This window comes from Branchiostoma belcheri, unplaced genomic scaffold (genome assembly GCF_001625305.1).
Source record: "Branchiostoma belcheri isolate BF01 breed outbred unplaced genomic scaffold, Haploidv18h27 scaffold11, whole genome shotgun sequence".
Lineage (NCBI taxonomy): Eukaryota > Metazoa > Chordata > Leptocardii > Amphioxiformes > Branchiostomatidae > Branchiostoma > Branchiostoma belcheri.
The window spans coordinates 4,240,426-4,268,281 of NW_017802491.1; the positions used below are offsets into that span (position 1 = coordinate 4,240,426).

General features: G+C 42.0%; 1 protein-coding gene across 1 annotated transcript; it reads right to left on the reverse strand.

Annotated features, from left to right (window-relative positions):
* LOC109482144 (polycystic kidney disease protein 1-like 2) lies at positions 1 to 27,856 on the reverse strand. The gene is made up of 34 exons (XM_019784848.1): positions 27,805 to 27,856; positions 27,562 to 27,693; positions 27,122 to 27,212; positions 26,691 to 26,848; positions 26,290 to 26,532; positions 25,631 to 26,117; positions 25,101 to 25,249; positions 24,385 to 24,618; positions 22,811 to 22,975; positions 22,537 to 22,697; positions 21,809 to 21,987; positions 21,107 to 21,597; positions 20,578 to 20,656; positions 19,938 to 20,179; positions 19,510 to 19,684; positions 18,267 to 18,944; positions 17,845 to 18,097; positions 17,363 to 17,640; positions 17,027 to 17,105; positions 14,089 to 14,151; positions 13,871 to 13,901; positions 9,507 to 9,549; positions 9,008 to 9,139; positions 8,554 to 8,700; positions 6,403 to 6,558; positions 5,997 to 6,170; positions 4,581 to 4,709; positions 4,089 to 4,170; positions 3,359 to 3,496; positions 2,899 to 3,016; positions 2,593 to 2,688; positions 2,315 to 2,411; positions 2,018 to 2,069; positions 1 to 1,726 (listed from the first exon to the last, which is right to left on the reverse strand). Exons 2-34 carry the CDS (start codon positions 27,691 to 27,693, stop codon positions 1,591 to 1,593), a joined length of 5,868 nt encoding a protein of 1,955 aa, XP_019640407.1. The 5' UTR covers positions 27,805 to 27,856; the 3' UTR covers positions 1 to 1,590.

Below are 27,856 nucleotides of genomic sequence, written 5' to 3' on the forward strand. Positions count from 1 at the left end.
TTCTGTTTTCTTGTTTTATAGTGTATGCCTGAGAACTGAAGAAAGAAACTGGTGTGGCTGTATCATGGTTTTATTTGGCACAAGCAGAGAGAAGTCAATAGTTTCTTATATGTTGTGAACTTCCTGGTAGTTTATGGTTTATTCACAAACAGACAGGAACATCCCAACAAGTACAACAGTCATTAGCCATTGGCCCAGATTGGTACCAAAACATCATTCAACATCCAAACCACTGTTGTGTCAGGAACTGACCACAGATCTCAGTAATGCTGTCTAAAACATCAAAAGGGATACAGTAGAATCACAGGGAGCAGCTCTATGTTTTGATAACATTACTTTTGGATGGGTTTAGGCCATAGGATTAGGTCAGGGTTGATGAAACATAGGGACAGCCCTATGTTCTTCCATAGGATTGCGAAAACATAGGGACACCCCTATGTTCCGCCATAGGAAGAAATCAGTGTTGCTGAAACATTGGGGTGTAGTGAAATGCATGCTGGTCACACCTTTTCCACAGATGGAGAGGGACACATCAAAACTATCTCACACTTTCACTATGTCTTGTACTTTCGCTCTTTCCTTCTGTCTTCTTTAGCCACATCTAAGACGATTTTACTTTCATCTCGCCTTTTAAGATTTATTCCTCCTGTAATCGTTCTTAAGCTACTTTAGTACCATTTTGTACCCTTCAACTCATCAGAGCGAAGGCAGCCTTTTCCTTTCCCCACTCCATCCTTTCAAGACTTGGTCTACTCCCCCTTCAGCTTCAAAAGTGGATCAGCCCAAGGACAATGCCACCTAGTGGCACAATATTGAACTGCAACAAGACCCAGGCTTTTTAGGAAATAACACAGCTGGACCATCATTCAGATCAATTTTTTAAAGAAAATTTCTTTGAGTTGGAGAACAGTTTAATTCTTCACTATGTAAATTACCAAATCAGATGAATTTTCATGCTCAAATGGAATCTGAAGTCAGTCACTGTAAAGAAGTTGAGAAAACAATTTCATAATTCATAAGTGCAGAGCTTTTGTTTATTGATTTAGCAGGTGAAAACTGAATACATAGCAAACAGTTAATATTCCAGCTGTTTGATAAATACTTTGTGACATTTAATGACGAGAAGTATACAAAAATCTTCTGGCACAAATACGAATAACTTGATTCCTTAAGCTCTAGGAAGAAGCATTTTTGAGAAGTTTTCCCATTTTTAATGAACATGTTCATAACCTACAGGTCGATATACCTGTAACTTACACTTCTTGGCCACTTTGTCAACAAGTTAATAATTCAACTGTGAATGTGATAATATATTAACCTTATTCGAGTATAAGTAGTAATAACTTTAAGGTGTATTATTTTCTCTATAACTACTGTATAGGAAAGAGTGGATTACTGTAACTCTTGTTATTAATTCTATGCTAAGAGAAATACTGCATCATGCTGAATTATAGAAGTGCTACTCAGTATAGCCAGTCCTCGGACCATCTTCAACTCCTGCTGATCAGTGTCGGGATTCTCCCCACCGCCCTAGCACAGCAAGAGGAGGGACTGCAACATTCTGCAGTGCTAGTGACCAGGTTTCCTTGATCAGAGGTTGGATTCTCCCATCTCGTGATATGGCGGAGTCGGGCCGGCGAACTCGGAGTGCATCTCGAGCCGCTCGCGCCGGAAGTTCTCGTAGTGGATGGAGTCTGTCACGTCCTTCAGGTCCTGCATGTGGGTTCTGGGGTGGAAGGGGGGAAACCAGTGTACATCAGGTCTGGGCCGCTATAACGTACATGTACATCAGGCGATCCATGTGTAAATGTTACAGGATGACCACCCTCTACATGACCTTGTTCCCCTCCAGATCTGCAGCTACAGAGTTTACAAACACACCATTTCCATCCTCCCAGACTTAAGAACTCTTTTCTTTACAAATCCATCAAACTGTACAACCAGACAACAGATGTTAACTACATGTAATCAATTGTATGTCGTTAACTAACCAACTAATTAAGTAATTCAGCCTCACCTGATCAGCATGTCTCTCAGAAGGGCAAACTCACAGTGATTCTTGTTCTCAACTGTAGACGAAAACAACAAAACAGATAAACAATGGGCCAGATATGTATGTAGTTCTCGCAAAGAACATATTACCAGGAAGAAAAAGTAACTATTTTCAAGTTGATATTTCCATGAATCTTTGTCCATTTTATTCTTTGATGATTGCTAAAAATGGAAACAAAACTAAGCCTTTATCGCTCTCATGCACAAATCAGCAAATTTTGATATAAAAAATGCAGGTCTTGTAGATCTGAGAAAGCCTCACCTTCGATCAGGCCCCACTTGGTCTTGCGGCCGAGAACAGACTTGCCATTAACCTGGTACTCACGGTCACTCCCAACAATCGCAAACGGCATCTTCTCCTGCAGGGGGAAAAAAATAACGATTGTCAAACAAAACAAAACAAAACACATTAGATCTAAACTTACCTTTAATGTCATGGGTGAATCTGGAACCAAATCTGATGACAAGAATGTCCTAAATGTTGTTGTCAATTGTTATTACAGTCTCTTTACCCCAAACCCTGATGTACATTGTAATTACCCTTAGTGCCTGATTGATGGCGGTCTCTTCTTCGTCCTCATCCAGTGACTTCATGGGGTAAAACTGGATCCCGTGGAACTCTAGATCCTCACGAACCTACAGAACCAAACAACAAACTCTGTTCTTTTACTGTTTCAGACATGAAACTGGTAAGCCAATGAGTTCTTTAAATTCTCTCAATCAAAAGCAAAATACTTGGGTTACTTTATTTGTAAGATGTGTTAGAAGATTCCTTATCCTTTTCCTGAAGGCCTATATTTTTCTTTATTTTTCTTTATTTATAAGATTTGTTAGAGAACTCCTTACCCTTTTCTTGAAGGCGTATCTCTCCTCCAGTGTGAGTGTGTCTGCCTTAGCAATGATTGGCACGATGTTCACCACCTTGTCCAGTCTCTTCATGAACTCCAGGTCCAGTGGCCGGCAGCTGGACAATAAAAAACATTGTATTTGTTTACTTATTTCAATTATGGTATCCTCAGATTTTGTTTTGTTTTCTTGCCAAACTGATGTCTAGTTTCTTCATCAACCTAATTCTAGTCTTTTTTCCATATTTTGTACGCAGATATGTCAAGATGCCGAGGTAACCATAACATCATTTCATATTTGACAACAGAATTTCTGGTGGAGGCAGAGTATTAAACTGCAACAAGACCCAGGATTTTCAGGAAAAGAAACACAACTGGGTCATCATTAATTGCTTCAGATCCTATAGTGGAGGGACAAGATAGTTACAAATGTGTGCATGTGTGTCTACAGCAGTACTTACGAATGTCCTGTAGGTGAGATGAAGTACAGACAAACGTGAACACGCGTGTCGGGGATGTGTTTCTTGCGGCTCACGTTCACCTCTTCACTCAGGTACTTTTCGTACTGGTCGTTGATGAATTCCAGGATTGGAAGCCAGCTGAAAAAATTGGACAGGATCAAGCCATGGCAGTAACCACAGGTCAGGCCTCAAGTATTTATTTCCTTGGTTTTCAGACTTATCTAAGTAAAACTTCATCAGAGGCCTGGGGTAACTGCAGCTATTGGTAACTGTATTCACTCCCTGAAACTGTGTGTACGTAATTACAGACCTCCCCTAAGGCTGTTTTAATGTTCTGAAAATCAGTATAGTGAATAATTATTGGACATGCCTTAATTTTAAATTACAAACTTGAATTTCTAATGTGTTTATACAAATTTTTTATCAACATGCAACATAATTGATCACGATAAACTTGACATTAATTGCATGAAGTTGCAAAGCAGGAATATAAAGCATGTTTCCAAACATCTTAAGTTTTGTTTGTTGAAACAGAACATCCTGGGGAGAGATGTCTGCAGCTGCATGTGGCTGATAGATTGATTGATTGGTTGAATGATTGGTTGAATGATTGATTGATTGATTGATTGATTGATTGATTGATTGATTGATTGATTGATTGATTGATTGATTGATTGATTGATTGATTGATTGATTGATTGATTCCAAAGAAGGCTGTCAGAACACTCACCAGTTTTCATTGTTGATCTGGTCCCCGAACCCCGGGGTGTCTGTCACAGTCAGCTTTAACCGCACACCTTTCTCCTCAATAACTGCACACAGAATAAAGAACTTATCATTATCTATATCAGAAAGCAGGACTTCTGTCACGTTATCTATATTGAGATGCAATGAAGAAGTCTGAAGATGTATAGTATACAATACGGCTTCAGCGAAGATAGGGAATAATTGTCTACGTCAAGACTTATAAAATAAGATAAGATTTTTATGAAACACCTTCAACCTTGATACAATATGACTGCCCAGTTGAGGCCCACAGTTTTGGGGAAGGTGCCCTCTGACTTCACTGCTACATGTGTACGTGTGCCCAGTTGAGGCCTGTTTGTGATGTACTCACCGTGTGATACTGACTTGATCTGCACAGTTTTGGGGAAGGTGCCCTCTGACTTCACTACTACATGTGTACATGTGCCCAGTTGAGGCCTGTTTGTGATGTACTCACCGTGTGATACTGACTTGATCTGCACAGTTTTGGGGATGGTGCCCTCAGACTCGTTGGTGCAGGACCGTCTGCTGATCTGTGCCTTAAACAGGGTGTTCACCAGAGTAGACTTCCCCAAACCACTGCCACCTGATAACAGAAACATCACACCCATGTGGCTACTTGTCATCTTATATTAACTTCTTCCTTCTTCCAATAGTCCTTAGTTACACACTTGAACAATCATTTAAATACATGTGTAGGCAGTTAACATAATGACCGGAGTTCACATAATACTTCAAAACTCACTATAATGATATTCTAATAACTTGAACAATAAAATGCAACTACCAACACAGATGAACTTTCATGATTATAATAATAATATTCTAATCAAAACAGATCTGAGGCATTATATTGTAATGCACAAAATCTTGTTGGTTCTACCACTAAGTACACTGTACATGTACCAGACATACAAAATATAAACAGACCGTTACAACTCTTATAGTTAGACGGAGGGTCTGGGTCAGGGTTGCATGACTTTGCTATATATAGACTATAAGTATCAACTAGATTTGTTTTATTGAGCAGCTTATAGTATCATTTATATCTATAGCCGTCAGACATTTCGTCATGTGAGTTGGAGGGTAATTGCTCCACCAGACGTCCTAAGTGGATTTCAGAGAGACAGGAAAGAGAGTTTGGATTGGCGGCTGGGGACAAGGAACATTAGAATTGGTGTGTCCTGAAATTAAGGCAGGATGTAATCCTGTTCAGACGTCGGTTGTGTGAAAAAAAAGTTCTTAGTGGTCGATAATTTCCGGCTACTGAACAGGAAGAAACTGTTTTACTTAAGAACACCCCAGGGGACTGGCTTTCTAAGATGTTATGAGGAGCTATTACTGAATAACGTGTGGACCTAAAATAATAACTTCAAACAGGGTTGTGCCATTCCTCCTTCATGAAAGTCAAACATTCCACTAGTAATGACAATAAACTTTATTGCATATTCATGCCCTACATGGGCCAAATGCACTAAGTTACCAGTAGATAATAGTTACTGAAGTATAAGGGTAGGACCAAGTATTACTAGCACTAGTATACTATATTACATGTATGCTATATTTAAGCCTGTCCTCTTAACTAACATTATTACAATGCATGTGGAGAAGAGAGAAATTAGATACATCAAGGAAAAAACATTCAATCTGCAGGCATTGGAAACATTAAAAATATCATTTGGAAAACCTCTAGAACTGGGCAATCTAGAACCTTGATGACAACTGTTTTTTCTCAAGTTCCTCGTTCTTACTTACATACTTTACTTCTTTAGTACTTCTAGGTTAATCTGGATTATTGAGACTGTTATCTGGGTCATCTAAATTATGTGTGGTTCAAGCAAAATAAACAAATGTAGAGAAGAAGACAACCCACCGACAACCATGATGTGGAACTCGAAGCCTCGTTTCAGCGCCTTTTTTCTCATCTGTTCCTGGAGAGTGTCGATGCCGACATACCCACTCAGGGTGGTGGTCAGCTTACCCCACTGGGTCGTTGTCTGGAGGGTTTCTGACATGACTTCCACAAAATCAGCAAAATATAGAACACCTACAGGAAAATAGATACAACAACCAAACAACATTGATTTTCACAAAGTCAGCAAAATATAGAATATTTGCATTTATATTATCATAATATGCCGTAGTTAATTATGATAGTAAAGTAAAGTTAACAAAGTACAGTAAAAAGTTCTGAGAACCCTGGTACTTACTATCAAGTAAACATAGAGCTAGTCCGAAATTACTTCAAATTAGATTTAGAAGACTACGGGAAGAGTCACCTTTTTTTGCCTTGCTTTCTGCTCGGAGTCGGATGGCGTCCTTCTCACTCGGCGCTAGACTAGAACCTAGGACGTCCTGCACGAGCTTTGGCACAATCTGCACATCGATGGAGCCGCGCTTCTGAACGTCTGCTGTTTCAAACGCTGCACACAGGGCTGTGGAGAGAGATGAACACACACATCAACATGTGCTGTTTCAAATGCTGCACACAGGGCTATGGGGAGAGAGTCAGACGAACACATACATCAACATGTGCTGTTTCAAACGCTGCATACAGGGCTGTTGGGAGAGACGAACACATACATCAACATGTGCTGTTTCAAATGCTGCACACGGTACTTTGGGGGGAGACGAACACACATGAATGTCTGCTGTTTCAAATGCGGCACACAGGGCTGTGGGGAGGGGGGAGATTTCTCTTCCATCATTGGATAGGTGTTTCTGATGGAAATATGTTTGTGCATGTCTAAGACTAGGACAGTGTAGCTTCTGGGCTACCACAGTGGTTGGAGTGACTGAGGGGAGCTGACACTCGACATAAATCAGGGTCAGGTTAGTTTACATCAAGCTAATAACTTTGTAACCATTCTACAACTAATAGCAGTCTTGCTTAGAAAAACAAACAAAATTTAATAAACAACATCAATTTTCAGTTTTAAGTCCTATGTCTGAACCAGAAGTGGTAGAACCAGCAACCTTTACACAAGTCTGTATGTTAAAAACAGATTTATCATCATAATTTATTTGAACTCCCACCCTTTTGGTTAAGAGGTAGGGATAATGCATGCAAGTACTAGTTTTATAGTGTCCCTCCAGGGTACTGTAACTCCAGTGATCAATGTTTATCCCCTGCAGGCTGAACCGGGAGCTGGTATGTTTGGCCCTGGTTCAGCTGGTGTACATCACTCTGATCTTTGTTTCCACTTGGCAGAAAACAAGCACTGCCGCAAAGTGGAACATAACTCCACTCAGATGCAATCATTCGGCAACCGCGTGTAGTAATTGCGTATCATGTTTTAGAAACAGTAACTGTTCCTTAAGGCCAGAACAACTTAATTTGTTGGTTCAATTAAATATGAAGCATTAGGGCAAAGAAAAAAACACAGGCCTAGGCATCCTGTTAATATATACCCGGTGCAATAGCTCCAAATACAACAATAAAAGCCACGAAGTCAATATATATCAGAGCATAATCAGGCTGCTTTATAATTTCAAAAAAAAGAATTACGAACTGCATTGATGGATGGAAAATACGCAGTCACATCAAACCAAATTGAGATGACAGAAAAGAAAAGTCAAACTGGCTAGAAGTAGAACACTGGGACAGGTACTTTGAAGTAATGAGAACCAGTCCAGCCATCCCTACAGCAGTCCCTGCAGCAGGTACATGTACTAATGAGCACCACTTGTGCTAACCAGGCCTGTCTACAGGACTTCCTGACTAGGAACACATGTTCTACTAATCACTCAGGTCATGTTCTTCTCAAGCAACATGGACTTGTTCTCGGTTTTCTACTTAGTAGTGCAACCCCCTACCCCCATTACATGTAATATACTGTTACTGAACTGTAGACACCCCCGTACCCCCGATCACTTATTTGGATACTGAGCAGTAGGCCATCCATCCAAACTTACTATTAGTAACAGTAGCTGGAAAAAAAAAACAGTAGCTGCCCCACCACCCGCCCACCACCTTTCTACTTGAGTGTCAGGAGTCTAAAACACTGTGTACTAACATCATCCCCCCCCCCCACACACACACATCACAACTCACAGTTACAGAACAGAAGACTTTCCCATCTGATCTCATGACCAGGAACCCGCAAACGAGACCGCTCTACGAACTCCACAAACTCCTCCCGCCCCGCCATGTCTCAACCTAGCGTCTTCCAGTTTCAAGCTTCACATTAGAACCCTGCTCCCTACACAAATACACCAGCAGACAATATCAGCACACCAGGCTGATGTTTAGGTTGGAACTCCCTCCCCCCTGCCTGTCTCCTGGACTATGTATCCGTCACTCACACATCACCATGGAGACCTGGCTGTTTCCACAAAGACTGAGGCACTCAGAAGTTCAAGTGCGTCTCGGCGGAGGTTTGCCTGCCCAAAGCTTAAACCCTGCACAAACCTGGGATAGTCAGACTTACACTTGACTCCTGGAGCGATGTGGGGGGATGTTTGTTGGGACAGGACAGGACGTTCCACTTTCCACAAATTCCGACCAAATTCCAGACAGCAGCAAGGCTTGATTACACACTGACTGGCAACAAGGTATGGGTCGTACCACTCAGCAGCTCAGGGGTGATCGCCATGAGCCTGTGCTTCCAAACTGAGGACTAAGAAAATAATGTTGTGTTTCCAGTTTCCTGACTGACTCTAGCCTTTTTTTGGTCGACCACTGGCAAGTCCATAAAATTTTTTGACTGATATCTGAACTTCAATAATTAAACCTTTCAATCGTAATATTTCAAGGATTTTCAGAAGCAAATTTTTGTTTTTTCCAAGACTGAATCCATTAACTGGAAATACAACATTTCGTTCCTAGGCCAGAGTAAACCTCTTCTGATAAAGTAGAACAAGAGAAGGATGTCACTAGGTTACCGTTGTCAGGGAGGCACACACCCTCCCCGGTAACCACCCACACCGCCGCTACGATCTGTCGGACCTCCGAGTCAGCCGCTACATTCTGCTGAACCTCTGGCTCGGTCACTACATCGGACTCCATCATGTCTGCTGACCAACAACATACAAGCCACACACACCCCTACAGGCACAATGGACTCACCCACAGCCCACCCTCATGCATGGGAATATAGATGGTACCACATTCATAATAGGGGTGGCTTTAGAATTAACACATTAAACACATTCAAAACACATCTGGCATCCAGGAAGATGAAAAAGTAAGGCAGTTTGCATTTGGCATTTAAAAATTAATTCAATAGCTGGGAGGAGATGATATTGCTGTGCACAAGAAAATGATTTTACACCCCTGTCCATTAAGTGGAATGATCCAACATCAAAACAGACTACCTGACCTTGGAGCCAACCATTCCCAATGGAGGGGTGTTAATGTAGCACAGTTCCCATTCACACACACCCCGTCTGTCTATTGTTCCTTTAGCTTTTCTCTGTTCTTGCCTCTAGAAAAAGCCCATAGAAATCTGAATCGTACCAACAATAGACGGGGGTGACCCTGAGCCCTCCCAGAGGGGATCCTACTGTGCCAGAATTCTGAAATAGCCTGAGTGGGTTCTCGATGTAATAATAACGCAGATAATTACTCCAAGGGTGACATTTACATCTGGGATTCCAGCAATCCAGGAAAAGTAAGTGATAGTGCTCTCAACAAATTCATAACTTGTTGGTATAAGGCCCACTAATGACTGTGTTTCCAGTAGACTTCTTACTTATGTTGATGGGTCAGCTATCCTGTACATGTAATTTGTATTCAGAGTGCTTTTCATCCCGACATGCTTTTTCAGCTGCACTTTTCATGATGGATGCAAGGGAGCGCTGCTCACCAGCATATGCCAGGCGAAACTACAATCCCAACTCGTTCCCTCTTGATCCAGAGACTCGAAGCACTGGACTATGAACACTTGTATTAAGTGATCCTAACATGTGATCCTAACATGCACATCATGTGCATGTATAGAGTTCATTTTCATGCTGATCCTTGTGTACAGAATCTTCTGTTCTTAAATCTGACATTTCTGAAAATTGATGCATGTGTGGACGTCAACCATGTAATGAAATCAGTATGGCCTATTATATGTAAGACAAAAGTACATAAAGACTAACATCCCCCAGAACAAAGAAGTCCTTTTCAGGACTTAACCATAGGTCACATTTGTTATGGCTTTTAAGCTCCCCCACCCACCAAGAACCACATTCATCATACAGACATGGGGTATAAACTATAGAACAGACTTTCCAAACTAAAATATACAACTATCAAGGCTAGAACAATATACACACAGATCAGCCTTGACTGGGAGTCTGGAGTTACCAGAATGATATCTACACGGATCAGTCTGCTTCTGCCTGACAAGAGACATTTTGTGCACTCAGGAAATACCTGACTAGTGCTGCATACCGGTTCACTGGACTTGAATCCGGACTTGTAAGAATGTTTAGGTTCAAGTCCAAAAAAACCTAAAAGTCAAGAACCGAGTCCGGACTTATTACCATAAAAGACCATTTCACATACCCCTTTTCTTTCCAAACCTTTCTTTCCTTACCTAAAACCTTCCATAGATTGCATAATCTTTGCTGCAAAATGAAGAAAGCATTGCCATCGGGCATCTGCAAGTACCGGCCTCCATGTTATGTGGCCAAAGTTTCACCCGGACAACATTGCAAGGTTGCCAACATGCAATTTTGCATATGTCATGGCTTTAGGTCCGGACTTACAAGTCTGGACCTGAACCTAAACCTCTGGACTTGAATCCGGACCTGAACCTAAATGTTGGTTTAGGTATGCACCACTATACCTGACGTGAGCTTTACTAGATCTCAGGACATGTTCTTATGAACCTCTTTCAATTTTAAAATAAAGACACTATGTCCCAAGTATTGTGAGGGAAAAATTTTGTGAAGTTTTGTCCTTTTAAAGTCTCATTTCAAAGCCAAATGTTAACATTTTCAAAGTTGTCATAGATTCATGAATGGTTCCCCCCCCCCCCAATACATTGGTCGAAAAACAGCGCTAGATTGAAAAACAGCGCTAGCATAGGGGCCTGAATCACAGCATAGAGGTCCAAATCACAGTATATATAGGGAGCCCATATACTACTACAACATTGAGTAGAGTACTGGTATTTGGCTGGAATGCTAATTTGAAAATTGATGCTAATTTTTGCAAGGTAGAAAATTTATTTACCCCAACCACCTGTCTTCTAGCAGGTGTAACCACACACCTGTAATGTACACCTGGCCAGGTGTGTACTACGGCTGTTCTGGGGAGGATCACATGTCTCCCTCCACATGGTGTACACACCCAGACACAATAGCAACAATTTGTAGCCTTTTACACGCACTGTTACACCTCTCCAGCATCTTGCAACATACTAGTAAATTGGAAGGAAACTTTTTGTATAAACAAACTGATTGCATATTAACCTGTAGAAACTAAAACCCCCATTTCAGCAGCAAGAAGAGCTTACTTTCATGCACACTGCATTTGTGATAACAATTCATGAAATTAGGTAACTTGTTTACTTAACTGTTTACTAGTCTAGTAGTACCTAATTGTTTTAAATCATTTTATCCTGTATCCCTCTTCCTCGTCAAACAGAAGTCTGTAAAACAATTACTATGACAGCAGACGTAAGACAAAAATACGAACAGATGGTGCTTATATGAAAAGAGCAGACGACTAATGTTTACGCTGAGTAGATACATAAACTCTAAATGTTTCCTTTTTTCAAATAAAACAAACCTTAGAAAGAAAATTTCACCCACACCCCACCACCATTCGTCATTAGCACACTTCTGACATATCCACATATGAACAGGTCCAACAAAAACACACAGTACAACTGACGCCACGGTACTGTGATGTAGTCTGATGTTGGATCAGAAGATCCTGGGTTTGAATCCTGTTCCTCCCAGTAGTGCCTAACCCCTAAAACTACTGTATACTACTGGAAAAGGTTCCAGATGAGACATCGTAAGCCAGAAGTCTTTCATGTTTAAGAAGATTAACATACAAGCCATTACAAGTAATATTTGTTTTAAAGAACCCACAACACCTATCAATGTATGTACACTGGCTAGAGCCAGGAGGTAATTGGGATAGACTCAGTAGAGGTCATCTATTCTGAACACAAAGGTTCAAGGTCTGATGCTGATTTCCAGTCAAGGACAATAAAATATGCATCTAAAATATATGATCAGTTACAGCAGGTTTTCTCTGTCAGTTGGGTGGTTGGGATGTCACAGACTTGAATGACATGAACAATATGTTACTGTAGGTCTTAACTGCTTTTGACACTTACAGCAGACTTCTTGCAACACATGTAGAATATTTAAGAGTCAACATCACATAACTGTCACAAGTTAAAAAAACACATTGTTAATGTTATTCTAGATGAGATCCAAATGAAGGCTGTATGAATAAAATCATACTCATGTCTGCCCAGCTCAAGTTTCTGCCCTCTGGGCCCTTAAGACTTTGTAAATCTAAGGAGACTTGAAGGATATATGCAGTAATAACTCCCGCTGGGAAGACGTCTGGAGGGCTTTGAGAAGCTTGAAGACACACCAACCTCACACCAGTAGAGAAGGAAGTAGTTAATTTCTATGGACTTAGTTATGGCAGCCTACACTGACGAAGGTTAGACATTGTATAATCTGCTGCCTCTGCATGTGGAGTTGCTGTTAATGCTTGATTGTCCAGTAATACATATTATACAGCTAAAGAATATGTATACATGTACAATGATACTGTCGGTATACCTATTTGACTTATTGATTCTTAGACTAAGTAACAATTCAGCAAGAAAACTTGAAACTGACTCTCGGTCTAACAATACTTGTATTCATCCTGAAAGTCTTTTGCGGCAAGATACTGCCTCTCACAGGCTTCAGAATCAGAGGCAGCTGGAAAGCAATACAGTTTACCACGCTGAGTGTTCAGCCTGGTAGAGGTATGTACAACGTGCAGACTTCCATGTCTTTTTATCTTCCAGGTTACCATCACCAAAAAATTAAGCTGATGTTGCCCCACCCAACCAGTTCTCCTGCCCTGATGTCAACATCACACTGACTCCTGAGTCCATCTCACACACCCATCAAAAACCTCCGCTAAGACTAGTGTGTGATGTTACCAGTTAGTTATGACTGAAGGTCTGTCCAGATGTGTGGACTGTCAGTCCAACAATACTGCCATTCAGACTGAGATTAGTAAACACGGAGTTACCTCACTTCATTAGTTCATATGACACTGTAGGTACATGTAATTTCTTTGTACCTGGAGTGATAATTGATTCTTTTGTTTATGAGAATCTTATAACAAATCAATACCACCAAGATCTCTTCAAGCCTACTGATAAAGATGCCATGAGACTCTGTCGTCACGAAAAAATCACTAAGTTGATATTTTCGGATCTTAATTTCGCTGGACTTTAATTGCCCTGAAATAACAGCTGATCTGCCCAAACAAAACAGCGTGAAGCTGTCCGGAGTAACACGACCCCTGCTGGTCACGCCCACGTACTTCAGAACCGCTCATCAAAACACAAACTACGACATGGATTCAGGTTGGGTCTGAAACAAACGGACCTACTCTTCAACCCACCGGCTGGACCAGAGAAAATATAATTATAAGGCGGCACGCGGCAAAATTCACACAGCGAAATATATAACGCCATGCAGATAAACCCCCCTCCCACCACACCTCGCTCATGCATGCATCTAAATCTATACGGGCTGGGCAAAAAATAGGGGACGTTATCTTACCTTCGAACTGCTTTCCGGAGAGAGTGAACCCCTGCAGACGGAAAGACATGGCAAACAGTTCAACACTGACAGCTAGAACCAAACAGAACAAAATAACGGGACAGACAAAAGAGCGAACAAAGCCAGGGCGTGTGGATGATTCTCCAGTCACCCTTCTAAATGGCGAGAACACGATCTACCAAGGGATTAGGTCTCCTGTGAAAGCAAACACCGCTTACCTGTTGGCTTGACATGTCCCGCTTGAGCGGCTAGCGTCGGTCAGCAGCAGCGAGCCGAACCATCTTCAAATCAAACATGACAGACATGACAGACCCACATTCGATCTTTCTCCTCCCTAACCCACAACCCGGAAGTGACGTCAGCACGACCACACAACCCCACCGGCCCTTTTGCTTGGTGATTGGTGCATCGCGTCTAATTTGCATAAACAGAAACTTTATCATGATTTATACAAACTTTTCTTGTATGCTTACATACGGCTACCAGCTGTAGAGAGCTAAGGAAAAACTTCCCACTCCCCACCGATACAGGTGTGATGTTCTCCAAAGATGTATTGCATTGATTGACCCCTTGGTCTTTTTTAAATGCCCAGTGTATGCTGAAAACTTGTACAACAGTTGGTTGGTGGGCAGTATTAAATTACTAATATCACAACCTTTTTAAGCATATCTTAAAGGCAATTTTATTAATGAAACCCAAATGCTTTCTTACATTACTCTAATATTATATAATCTTATCAAATTAAGGCACATGCTGAATTAGCAAATGAGTCAATCTTTATTCAAACCAATATGTCAGTAACAAATGTTGTTGTTGGGTTGATTCTAAAATCTAGAAAGACATTCAAAAGTCAATTGATATGTTTCAAGACGACAAACTGTGACAAACTTCCAGCTTATTGCCTTTAGTATTGCCAATGAAGGCCAAAATTACACTTTTGGTGAAAAAGTCAACTGTCTTCAACTTTCATATGGACCATTCCACATTTTTCTAGTAGGACGCCTGTTTGTGACATTTTGATGTAGATTTTAGGGAAACCTTACCAGGGCGCCATTTTGTTTGTCAATCAGTTTGCCATATATATTGCACGCTATTTCAAAAAAAAGCTTCCTAACAGGGACCTTCTTTTCCCTGTCAATACATTACATATAATTCATTCATGTAGCACACATCAGATACGAATGACACAGAATTGAAGCTTAAGCAATATTTTACAAGTAGTTATATTTTCTAGTCATCTTAAGCCCTATCAAAATGACACAAGTGTTCATTGTTATTTAGTCATGGCTCAGGTGCAACATATTGAATGTGTAGCGATGCATCCATTATCCTATAATAGTATTAAGCTCCCTTTCCTTAGTGCTGAAGGACCTTCCCACACTTTGAACTTTGACTGTACCATCCCTTTCCTTAGTGCTGAAGGGCCTTTCCCCTTTAAAGCCATATAACAGTATTTTTTTCTTTCATTTTTTAAGCAGGATCATTCCACACACAAAGTCCTGAGAATTTTTAATTTTCAAATGTTTTAAACACAAAATGCTATTTACAAATGTTTTGAACACATACTAACATAGCCTGACTCCTTGCTCCCACTCACACAACCCATGGCAGCAAGAGCTTCTGTCAATTAAAGCACAGGCTACACGTATAGCAATCTATCTATGAAATTTACAACAGTATAGAATCTGACAGTGTACATACCAAAGTTAGTATATTTACTAAAATAAGACAAGTCTAAATTGACAATACTGCTCAAAACTTAGCAAAAAATATATCAATCAGTAATTGTGGTGTGATCACGTTTTGCTCACTATTCCTGACACGACCACACCAGGATTCCGTCATTCAATTTCTTTCCTTCCACCATGAGAACAAACAGTTTATCCTTGACTCCTAAGTCCTGATGTCAAATCAGTTTTTACACTGTATTTGTAAGACAGTTCTTTACACAGTGCAGTCTCCACATGCCCATGTGTCATCACTGGGAGGGCTGACTGGCAGGCAGCTGACGTGAAAGATCCTCCGGCATGCCTTGCACCTCTTCATCCTTCCCAGACGCTCCTCCTGCTCGCAGTGGCAAACCAGTGAGATTTTGCTGACCCTGGTTGGACCTACCTCTTTTCTGTGGTTGGTCAAACGTGGAAACGGCGTGAGCCTCCCTTGTTTGAAGCACATCTCCAAATGGCTCCTCATCTTCCTGTTGTCATACAGAACCCTGCTCACATCCTGCCCCTCTGCAATGTCCACTGCCCAGGCGATGGTGAACAGCCCACAATCAACGAAATTCTCCTGACGCTGTACCTCTGGTAAGATGATGGTCAGGACGTTCCTCTCTTGGTCAGCATATGCGGCGTAGGATTGGTAAAGCTGGACCTTCAGAGATGTGGTCATGGCGGCGCCAAGGCTGTCATACAGGCACACCTGTCCATCTGTGTAAGATGACAGAACCCAGTGCTTTCTACTGTTGTGGTGGATTTGTAGCCCCTTTCCTCTCATCTTGGCAAATCCATCTTCACAGAGACCAACTGTAGGGGCTTCCAGCCCATGGAGTGCTGGGTACTGGTGATGGAGTAGCCTCTGGGCAGCCTGGATGTGGTCGTCTGTCAGCATCTCGTTGTATTTCAGAGCCGCCTTGTCACGAGCCCTCAAGTTGAGACTTAGCCTTCCAACCTCACGCTCCTTATGAACATCCAGAGCAACTTGAACTCTCTTGGTCAACTTCTTGCCACTTTTTTCTCCCTTAGACAGGATTATTTTTTCAGCTTGGTTGGTTTGTTGGCTTTCCTGGGCATCCTTCTCTTGTGGCAGGGCCAAGCTGACCCCTTGACTGCTGTCGTCTGTGCAGTTGTTTGGGGATGCAGGACGGACTGCGATGATGTGGCAGCCTCCCTTGGGGACGGGAAGTTCCACTGATGTAGCATCGGGAACATCTTTGACAGTCAGGACAAACTCAGGCTCTGTGGGCAGGTCTGCATCCTTCATCCTGTTAGGATAGAAGTGTTGGAGTTTCTATAAGTCTCATACATCAAGTACTTATCTTCAACACATATAACTATCAAGTGTCAAGGCTATTTTAACTACTGTCCTAGAAAGATCACTCTTCAAGCCATGATGCTCAAGTAGCATTTTTGTACTTACTTGAGATTAAAGAGCAGCTGTCTCTGCAGCCACAGTTTCTCCACTTTAATCTCCACCTCAACCATGCTGTCATGAAGAGTGTCCAGGCAGTTGTTATCTGTGCCGACGGAAATACTTTGGTTAGTTTTCTATAACATTCACACATAAGATAAATCATTTTTAACAACAATGGTCACCGTGATAAGAAAAGACATACAAGAGAGGCCAAATACTTTTTCCCAGGGCTTTGCTTGAACTGTGAATATATGTAAGATGACAATTACTAATTATAATGACAGGTTATGAAGCACTTATGCCAACTAGAGTTAGAGCTTACAATTTTGACAAAACATTACAGACCAAAGACTACACTACCTGTTAATGGAACTTTCCAGAAGCCGAAGAAGGCCGAGAAGCGTTCCCACAACCCCTGGATGAAGTCCTGGTCCTCCTCAGACATGATGTGGTTCCGCACCTTGGATAGGGCGCTGTCTATGATTGCCATGGCGATGTTCATCAGCACCAGGAAGATTATGCAAATGAAAGCAAAGAAGTAGATGGGGCCGAGGATGGGGGCTGCCTCCCGCAGCTCGTAGTAGTAGATGTTTCCAAGAGACATCTGGAACAAGGTGGAGAAGGACTTGCTGATGGTGCTGAAAAAAAGCAAATCATTGTAAGTAATGATAACCTGACCTAATCATAGTTACCAGGTATTATAACTGTCAAGCAGTCAAAAGTTCTTAACCCCTACTGAAGTTTGAAAATAGGTTGTAAAAAAGAGAAATCATCCAATTTTTGGACCCTAAAATACTTTGTACAAATGTATATGTGTTTAAATACGATCTTTGTTTCCTTACCTGTACTCAGTCACGGTAAGACCGAACATAAGATGAGCGTAGACGCCGAATGCTGACAGGTAGATGAAGAGGTAGAGGGTGAAGGAAGAGAACTCCACATACATCCCTCGGAACATGGACATCAGCTTGGCGAGGAAAGGGTTGAACCTCAGCAGCCGGAGGAACTTCAACATGCTGACATACGTTAGGAAGGCCAGGAACCAGCCGTAAACCAGGCTTATGTTCACTGCAGATCGGAAATGGTGGACTTCATCTTTAAAAGAAGAGTGTTGCATATAATTAGTGCTGTGTTAAATACAAACCTTCTAATCAGTCTGAGAATTTTACATTTTCAAAAAGTGAGCATGTGAAGGTGAAATTCATATCTAATATGCATATTATTAATTAGTGTTAAAATTTTTGCAAAAAAATGTGATGCACACCTTTTCCATTGTTGATTGCTGCTAGAGCCTTGGAGCTGTAGATTCTCTTGAAGCTGTACAAGGCGATGACAGTGAATGCCAAGAAGAAATTGAAGATTTCGACAATATTCCATGGCTCCTTCAAGTAGGCCCAGCCCGCTGCACGTGCAGTTTTTGTCTCTTTCCACAGTGTGTAGAGGAGAACGATGACGTAAATGATTTCAAGCAGGACGTAGATGTACCCGATTGTCCCTGGCCGTTGATGAAGTCGGAAGGCCTGCACGCGATGATGGGTGAAAACTCCGGCCGTCTCGGAGAATTCAAAGACCATTGTCAGTGATGTGAACAGATCCAGGTTTCCATTGTACAGCAATGCTTCCAAGAAGATGGCCCTCGTCCGCTTGTCAATCCAACGGTTGGCCTTCAGCTCTGCTAGGATGCTGCGCATCTCGTCTGCAGATTTTCCCAGGTTCAGACCGAAGCCGTCTCCCCAGTACTGCATTGTCACACCGTAGATGGGGAGACTGGGGTATCCACTGGGGAGGTGGGTCCATCCAGGGGCTTCTGACTCCGTTGCTGACATATTCCTGACCCTTTTCCAACCCTTTTGGAACGTCCCGGTCTCCTTGGTGTGTTCATTGTACGCTGATGAACATTCGTCAAATTCCTGCTGCATTGCTGCTGGCACTGTGCACAAGCCTGGAATGACAGGAGATGGAAGGATCTAAGTGACAAATAGTTATTAGCTTTACATTTTTGGTGAGTTGAAATTCTCTTATTTTTAGGTATTAGATGTTACAGTTACTCCTAATGGCTTCATGCTGGTCCTGACCCTGGTACTAAACTTACATTCACACTGATTATCCTCCTAGTGACGTCCCACTGGTCCTGTCCCTGGTGCTGAACTTACATTCACACTGACTATCCTCCAAGTGACTTCACACTGGTCCTGTCCCTGGTGCTAAACTTACATTCACACTGATTATCCTCCTAGTGATATCACACTGGTCCTGTCCCTGGTGCTGAACTTACATTCACACTGACTATCCTTCTAGTGACTTCACACTGGTCCTGTCCCTCGTAATGATTCTTTCAATTTCTCAAATGTAACTTTTCACTGATATATGTTTCCTCTAGTACATGTATAATAGTATTATGGTAATACTGCATATCATTCATTCTTTATTTTACACAATTCTATACCTGTGACATGCCATGTGAGCCCACAGCAAGTGTTCTGCTGGTACAAAGTGGTTCCACCCACCTGACTTTACTCGGGCTTGGATCATGCTAGGCGGGGCGACCAGGATTGACTGCATGTCTGCTGTGAAGCCCTTCTCCTGCCAGCGAAGCTTGTCACCATTGTAGGAAGTCTCCGGGTAGAAGTTTTCCAGATCCGTCTCATTCAGCCAGGACCAGAGGGAATGGGCATCATCCACCTGAGTGTGGAGAAATATTTTAACCTGGTGATTAATTGAAAAAAAATTATATAACAAATGTCTAGCAGAGTCCTCATGACAAATCTAAATTGTGCACATTGAATTCAGGTTTTAATATTCATCTTACAGAAAAAACATTTAACATGGCTAAAATATAAAGAACTTTCCATTGGTTTGAAAGGACTGTCTAACCAATGCAATGACCTGTGTGATCATCAGACACCAACTTCAGGATCTAGTATTTTGAACTTACCTCGTCCATGGACTGCACAAAGGTGTTGGTTGTGCTCTGTGTCTGATAGAAGCCTGGTGTGGTGTTGTGGTGTTCATTGGTGATGCTGAGGACAAGCAGCAGGCAAAAGCCAGACACCATGATGCCCCGAAGGATTTCGCCAGCTCTCCTGTCCCTGTGCTGCTTCATCCTTGCTTGTTTGATGTTGATTAGGGACGTCGTTGAAAGTCGCTCCATCTTTCTCCTCTTGCGGAATGCATTGCCTTTAGTTAGCATGAAAAATATCAATGAAGTCAGTATGGTGTGGTCTGTATATTTTTCAAATTCATTCTTTTTTCAGTTTGAAAGAACAATGGACAATGAACTTAAAAAGTGAAAACAATACCACAAATGGAATCCAGAAGAAATGTCACCATTAATCATAATATAACAGTGTGTACTACATTTTGTATATTTTTGTGCACAGTTTACCACTCATTAGAATGGTAGTAAGTGTGTTTTCTACAAACAGATGTAACCTCCATTAACATTCATCAGGACACATATTTCTGCAAATTCTAAACTTGAAAAAAATGTATTGAATGTAGTTAAGTCAAGATACATGTCACCTGGTATAATTATGATCATAACTTAACTTCATTGTTAGACATTACAAACTTACAGTTGAAGCCTGACTCAGCATTGGCTTCCATCCAGACGTGGCCCCGATTCTCTTCAAAAATCTTCTCAACAACTTGCCTCTTCCAAACAGATGAAGTCAAGATGGCAAGAAGAAATATCTGTAAGATACAATGTAAAAGCCTTGGTTGTTAAGGTTCCTAAATAATGAAGATGGTGATATCACACTTAGGATGACTGACTGGCTTGTATTCATCAATGTCCTATAAGTAAGTAAGTAAGTCAGGTTTTCATAAGGAAATGTGTTTGTCTTGGTGACCAAATACCTCATACAAGTACATGTACATTGTGCTTGAATGCTATTGGATATATATTATTTACCTGGTACTAAAGTAACAATGATATTATAGCTGGAATGGTTATGGTGTTGACAGGTAAGCATTTTAAAAGTTTTTGACATTCCTAGTAAAATATAGCAACTGCAACTTCAAGAAACATATAATCGTGACATTGTTCAACTTTTGATAACCTACTACATGTAGTTGGCAATTCAACTGAGAGCATGTCCTTACCTTCCCTGGTTGTAGAAGGAAGGTGTCCACCAGAAAGGTGATGAGGAAGGCAGACAGCCACCTCTTGGACTTGTCCTTCCCCCACTGCATGCTGTACAGCATGGTGAAGACAGCTGACCCCACAGAGGACAGCACCACCAGCACCCAGGCCACGTACTTGCACCCGTGTGGCAGGCCCTTGGCTGGACCCTGCTGCGTGGGTGCCTCAGGTGGGTTGCCCGTCTCCAAGTCTCGGACCCGGCGGTTGCCCCTGTTGCTCGGTCTGCTGTACTGGAACAGAAGAACTATCACCATGACTACAGGAAGGCAGGTGATGCTGGTCATGAACCCCGTGTAGACTCCGTTCAAGGTGAAGGAGAACGGTCCCAGGCTGAAGCCCTGCACGACCTGGGTTTCTATTTCGTCCTTCAGCCACATGGCGCTGGACACCATGGACACAGCGAAGAAACTCAGGCAGCAGCCAAGCCTCTCACTGCGGGTGAATGTGCTACCTGCAAAACATAATGGGGAAATTTTTCATCAAAACAAGTTGACCTTAACGATAAAGAATGAAAGCAACACTCCTGATCAAATGCAGCCAGCAAGAGGCGATGCATGTAAAATACAATTACAAAATGTACAACTGTGAATTTTTATGGACTCCCCCAGGCCAGCTAAGATGAAATGCAGTAAACTTGAAAATTAAGGAAAAATTAATGATACCTTTAGGCATAGTAGCGACGGACAGAAAGAGGTGTTCCTCTGTCAGATTACGGTGCAGACTTGCCGGGAACAGGAACCCGAAGGTTCGCAGGTCCTCCTCAGAGGCCACAGGAAAGGTCTTCACGACCTGCCCGTCCCCGCGGTCGGCTGCCAGCCACTCATCGCAGAAGAAATAGAACCTGCAGTTTCAGTTAAAGGAAAAAGAAATATCACTCTGTTAACTGCAATGTTTTGAGATTAATAAAAACAGAAACACACCCCATGTTGCAAAAGTTAAGAGTTAATGGAGGTTGAATAATAGTCAACCTATCATCAGTTTCCTTCCACTAGATAAAGACATTCAAAATTGGTTTTAAACATTTTACAAGTACACAATTTATTCTATTGTCCCTGTGTGCAAACAGTACAATTTAACACCACTACTCTTCAGCAATGGAAAAAATATGTTTCAAACAACATTCAAAGCTGATCAAAATACAAGCTGTTCAAAAAAATCACATTGAATTTCAAATTTCAATACAATATTAGCACAGGCAGTCACTGTAACAAGGAAACTGTTAGAAGTTCACACAATCATTGTACAAATCATGTGACCTAAAAGACAAATATAATTTGTGCCAGTTTTAGCCTCGGCACAACAACTGAAAGTGGGTCAGGTGAAATCTTTGATGAACAACCCTCCAATGATTGTGATTGGATGAATCTAGACAGCGCTTGGCTCGACTCACAGTTTGCCTGAGGTGAGATCCTGCACGGCTGCTCGGTCCACGTGCCACGATGCACGGCTCCCCTCCCCACTGTTGTCGTGCATGAGCTGCAGCAGCTCCACCTTACCCAGCTGTTCTGCTGTGCTGAAGGTCAAGGTCACCTGGCTGGTTTGGGTAAAAACCTAAACAGCAACAGAAATTCCACCTGTTAGGACATGTAAATGATTTAAAAAAAAGCATATTCAGAGGAAAGTTGGGTGATAGGTGTGTTCAGGGCAAAATTTGATAGCCTAACCTTCTCTGTGATGTCGACCAGTCTCACACCAGAGTTTGCTGCATCTCCGACCAGCTTAAAGGCAACAGTGGACTCTGTCCCAGCATGCTTAGCTGCACCTGTCCAGATGAGGAGGCGGTACCGGAAGTTGTGCTGAAGGTTGTCCAACTTTACAGCATGATTTACCTGTAACAATATGCAAGATGCAAGATTGTACATACTGACCTTGACCTTTCACAGAACACTATATCATAGTCTTACTGAAGAATGAAAAATATTGTAGGAACTGCAGACACCTTGCAAATAATGCTAGCTACTTTTTGAATCAATAAGGCCATGTTGATTTGATTATATGGATGACATCCTCCGGGAACCCCAAAACTGAAGTTTTGCAAAAAAAAAAGTTGTTTTCATTATGAAATCTACGTGGTTTTGAAGGTTTAACAAATGGCACAGAATATGGTTTGGTGAATAATCTAGTCTTTAAGTTCATTTCTTTACAACTTCGTCTTTTTTCGTTTGATTTTGGCATTCTACGACATTGGTATAGTTTTTATTTTTTGTAACTTACAGCATTTTTTTGCTCATTTTGCAACCGTTTTGTACGATTTACAGTATGGTTTAAAACTTTTTTTTTTGGAAACGGCCGAAAATTCATGCGCGCGCGGATGTCATCCATATAATCAAATCAACATGGCCTAAATATCAAACATGAATGCTGAAGAAAAGGTACCAGAACATCCAATTATAGAAATAACAAGTCTACAGAGTGACTTGATGACTACAAATAACCATTACACAGTCACTAAGGCCCCGTTCATGATTGGATATCTGTTGCGAATCAATTCGATTAAAAAAAATAAATCGATTCATTTGGGAACATGAACGCTCCAAACCGGTTCCGTTGCGATTTATTCTGAACCACCTCGCGAGGTGGTCTGAAACGATACATATCGATTCGCATTCGTAGAATTGTAATCATGAACGCGCGGGTGCGAATCGTTTCGGTTCGACGCTGTACACCTGGATAGGAGGGGGTCACGGTCGGCCATATTTCGTGACGCAGTGGCTTGTACTGAGGAAAATTCTACTTGAATCGTACAATCTTGACATCGAATTCTAATTACTGGTCGACTGAGGAAACGGGAGTTCCAATATTGACTTGGGAAATCAGGAGATCCAGAGGAAACTGGATGGTGTGCACTAGAACCTACCCCGGGCGTGAGGGCGAGTGGTAGCCCGACGGGGGCGTTGGGGCGGCGGACCGTGGGAGTTTGCGCCAGATGCGTCCGGGGCACAGCCTATGGGGAGGACGTGAGTCGGGAACGCCGACAACTCGCATGAAACAGGCGTAAACTTTACGCCTTACGAGCCGGGTTCCCGGGAAATGTTCAAAGAAATTGGGATATACATATGAAATGCAAGTCAATTCGAGGTGTGAAACCGTTTCCAGTGTGGGTGCAAGTTTTGAATCACGGACGCAAAAATATATTCCGTTTCGATTCGGATCGTGGCCAAACCGGAACACATTTCAATCATGAACGAGGCTTTAGGTACTGTTGGCCTGACATGGTTGACTGATGACGCCCACTTACAATCTTTTTTCCTGTACGCTCAGCAATCTTGATCGCGACTGATGAGAGCGAGTAGAGACAGAGCGCCACAATGATGGTTGACAGAACAGCACTGTTGTCTACAAGATCACTGAAATTCAACTCCTCAAAATTCTCAAAGATGAGGGTGTTTGGTGGTGTGAAAAAGTCACCCCCGAAGGACGTCAGATGGTTGCAGTGACAGATAGTGCTGGTAATGGTGGACTGATTGCTTATCTGTGGAAAACAGCAGAGAGACACTGTCAAAATTAGTTTTCATTTAGCCAAGTCCCAAAACTTGTCATTTTCCAAAACCTCTAGCAATCTAGAACATTGTGATATCTTTCCATCATTTATAATTACCATGATTACATGAGGTATCATGAACTAGAAGAACAATCCACATTGCCAAACATTTTGCTGTTTTCCTCATCAGTGAAGCAAAGACTGGTAAACAGCCTACTAAATAATAAGGGTTAACATAATCCATTCGATTTGTACTTTTTTCTTACAGGTGGGACTCATGGGTTTCACTTATTAAAATTGTTTTTAATAACAAAGCAATCTTTTAATCATTTACCTGCTGAATTTTGAGAGTGCTCACCTTATCTTTAATCAAGTCTACTTTCAAGAGAAGTATGTACAACATGTAGCACAGGTTAATCATTCTAACAATTGTGAATACAAAGTTGTCCCAAAACAAGGAGAGCCTAACTCACCACACAGCCGTCTGGCCTCCAGGCTTCCTGCGTCTCGTTCCAGAAGACACAGCTCAAACGGGCCCATTCAATCTGATAGGCGTAGGAGTCATTGGTGCGTGGCTCCTTCATGGCAGCTTTTTTCTCCCTGCCACACTCAGTCACTGGTCCTGAAAAAGTTAATAACTGATCTGAGAAGTGCAAAAATATGCATATAGCAACACCAAGTGTTGTATCCTTCACTAGATGGAGGTTCTAGATATTAAACAAACAAGCATCACAATGCTGCAAACTAGGCTGTTAACATAAGACAGCTTCACACTAAAACACTCAAAACCTCTTGACACATTTAAAACTGAGTGAGATTTCTATCCTTTACAACAAAAGCACAGATGCATATGTTACGTATGACCAAACATAGTGCAGTAATTTTGGACAAGATAATTCCACCTCAGATCTGGCACACACATTCACCTTCTAATGTAGTTCTGTCAAGCATGTTAAACTTTGTGTTTGCAGCATTTAACAAGTTGAACGTGAAAGCTACTCACCAAGTATTTGGACCTTGATGTAGTAATCCTCAGGACCATCCTTTCCTGAGATGAACATTTTTGCCTCTGTCTTGTCTGTGTCTTCCTCGCCACTCAGAGTTTTCATCAAGGCACACTCCTCGGGTAGGATGTACGTCTCTGTGGACATGTTGTAGTTTTGGTCATCTGGGCGGCTGCCGTACCTGCCCGACACGCGGTAGACCACACTGGTGTTCAGCGGGGTGATTGTGACCAGGAAGCCTTCTGCGGCGTTGGTGAGGTTCAGCAAATGGTGCCTGGAACTTCCGTTTCCTGGGGCAGGGAAGGTGATGGTCGCTGTTGCTGGTTTGTTTCCGGAGTTGGCCGGAATGGTGATGCTGAAGTCTTCAGTCAGGTTGTTGAAGGCCCCGGGAATGTTGTTCTGTTGGAGTGACAGCTCCATGACAGACGAACGTGGTTGGTACTCCCCGCGCCCCCAGGTAAATGGGTTCTGTTGAAACTGCATCAACTGAAAGACAAAATATTCTGTCATTTGTATGTTGAAGTAAAAGTAATGCTGTAATCAGGAAAGTGGTAAGACAAAAAACAATGATGAGAACTGAACTGTTACATTTATGTCATCACACGGATATGAGAGAGGAAAGACAATGATCATTGGACATGGTATGCAGTAATCATACCTTAATAGCGACACTGTGTGGTGTATAGTCCTGGAAAAGCGCTGCTTCAGATGGAGTTTGGAAGCTCCCATCCTCCGTCTGCACAACCTGGTCTCCAAAACGGTCGCTCCAGATCCTCTGGGCATGCAGCGTGATGCCGCCCCTCTCGATGGTGACCGGCGGGGCTCCCAGCCTCATGCCGCCGATGATGGCATTGAACAGACCGTCCAGGACCTGCCGGCCCTCCTGGACAAGTCTTCGTCTCTGTAAGGAACCATTAAGACATTATGATCAATTACTCAAGAACATGAGGCATTATACATGTCACATATATTTATATGACACATTCTATCTAAGTTGTTTAGTTAGACCATGAAAAATCAAGAGTCAATGACTTTTTGTTACTAGTATACAGTAATTACCTTGGCTTGGTACTCCTGTTCCTTGTCTTCCGACTTTTGAAGGCGCTCCTTTGGAGAGAGACTCTGGTCCTTCTCGAGATCAGAAGCGAGCTTCCCATCATCCACTTCTTCATCTCTCTCTGGTTCATCAAGCAGAGAACCAACAGACTCCACCAGAGCTGCAGTACAACAGAAGCAAACTTTTATGTTATCAAAGTAATGAAGACAGAACCAACAGACTCCACCAGAGCAGCAGTATATGTATAGCAGAAGCAGATTTTGACTTTACTGTTTTGTTATATGGTGATTGTCGCATGTTTGGAGTCTCAGAAAACATTGAGAAATACCTTCAAGTTATGTGACATAGTTTGTCTGGATAATATAAAATAAACCTTAGAAATAATACAGCACAAGAGACACCATATGACTGCTGAACATCACATTGTACTTACATCCTCCCACAGACTGGATAGTTGATGGGTCAGACATGTCCAGCTGGTCCAGTTTGCTGGTGATGGACTTTAGAACACCCATGGCCATGTCCTTTAGGAGAGCATAAACAGTTGTTTTGAAACTTGACTTCTAAAATTTGAAAGCAACACTGTCATTGCTTAACAAGCATCTACATGTAGATATTGAAACATGTCAGGCAGCATTCCGCTTAAAAATGCATTTTTGTGGTAAAAAAAATGGTGAGAAAAGACTTTGGTAGCATGTGAAAAATGAAGTGTTTTTGTTGAGCACATTGAAGTTTCAGAGATAGATGAATACTATTAGCCAATGACAAATTGCAATGCTTCATATCCATGCTGCTGATGTAACACTGAACAGCCACAGATATAGGTGAGGAGTCAAACAGTTTGCTTTGTAAAACCCCATCTGAGACTTGTACCTTATCCTCCTGTGGAATGCCAGGACAGGACTTAATGACAAGTGATGACAACTCAGACATTGTTTGCAGACGTTGTGGTGTCTGAGCCAGACCCGTTTCAGATGCCAAAGATTCAACTGCCTTCCTGCACATCTACAACAACGGATAACAAGATTGAACACCTTTGTTCCTTAACCTGGTCCAAACAGCATTTCCAAATGTTTCCCAATGTGTAACATCTACAAACTACCAAACATGGCTTACCTGCGCCTTTTCCTCAGCAGCTGGTGCCAGCTGCCCCAACACAACATCAACT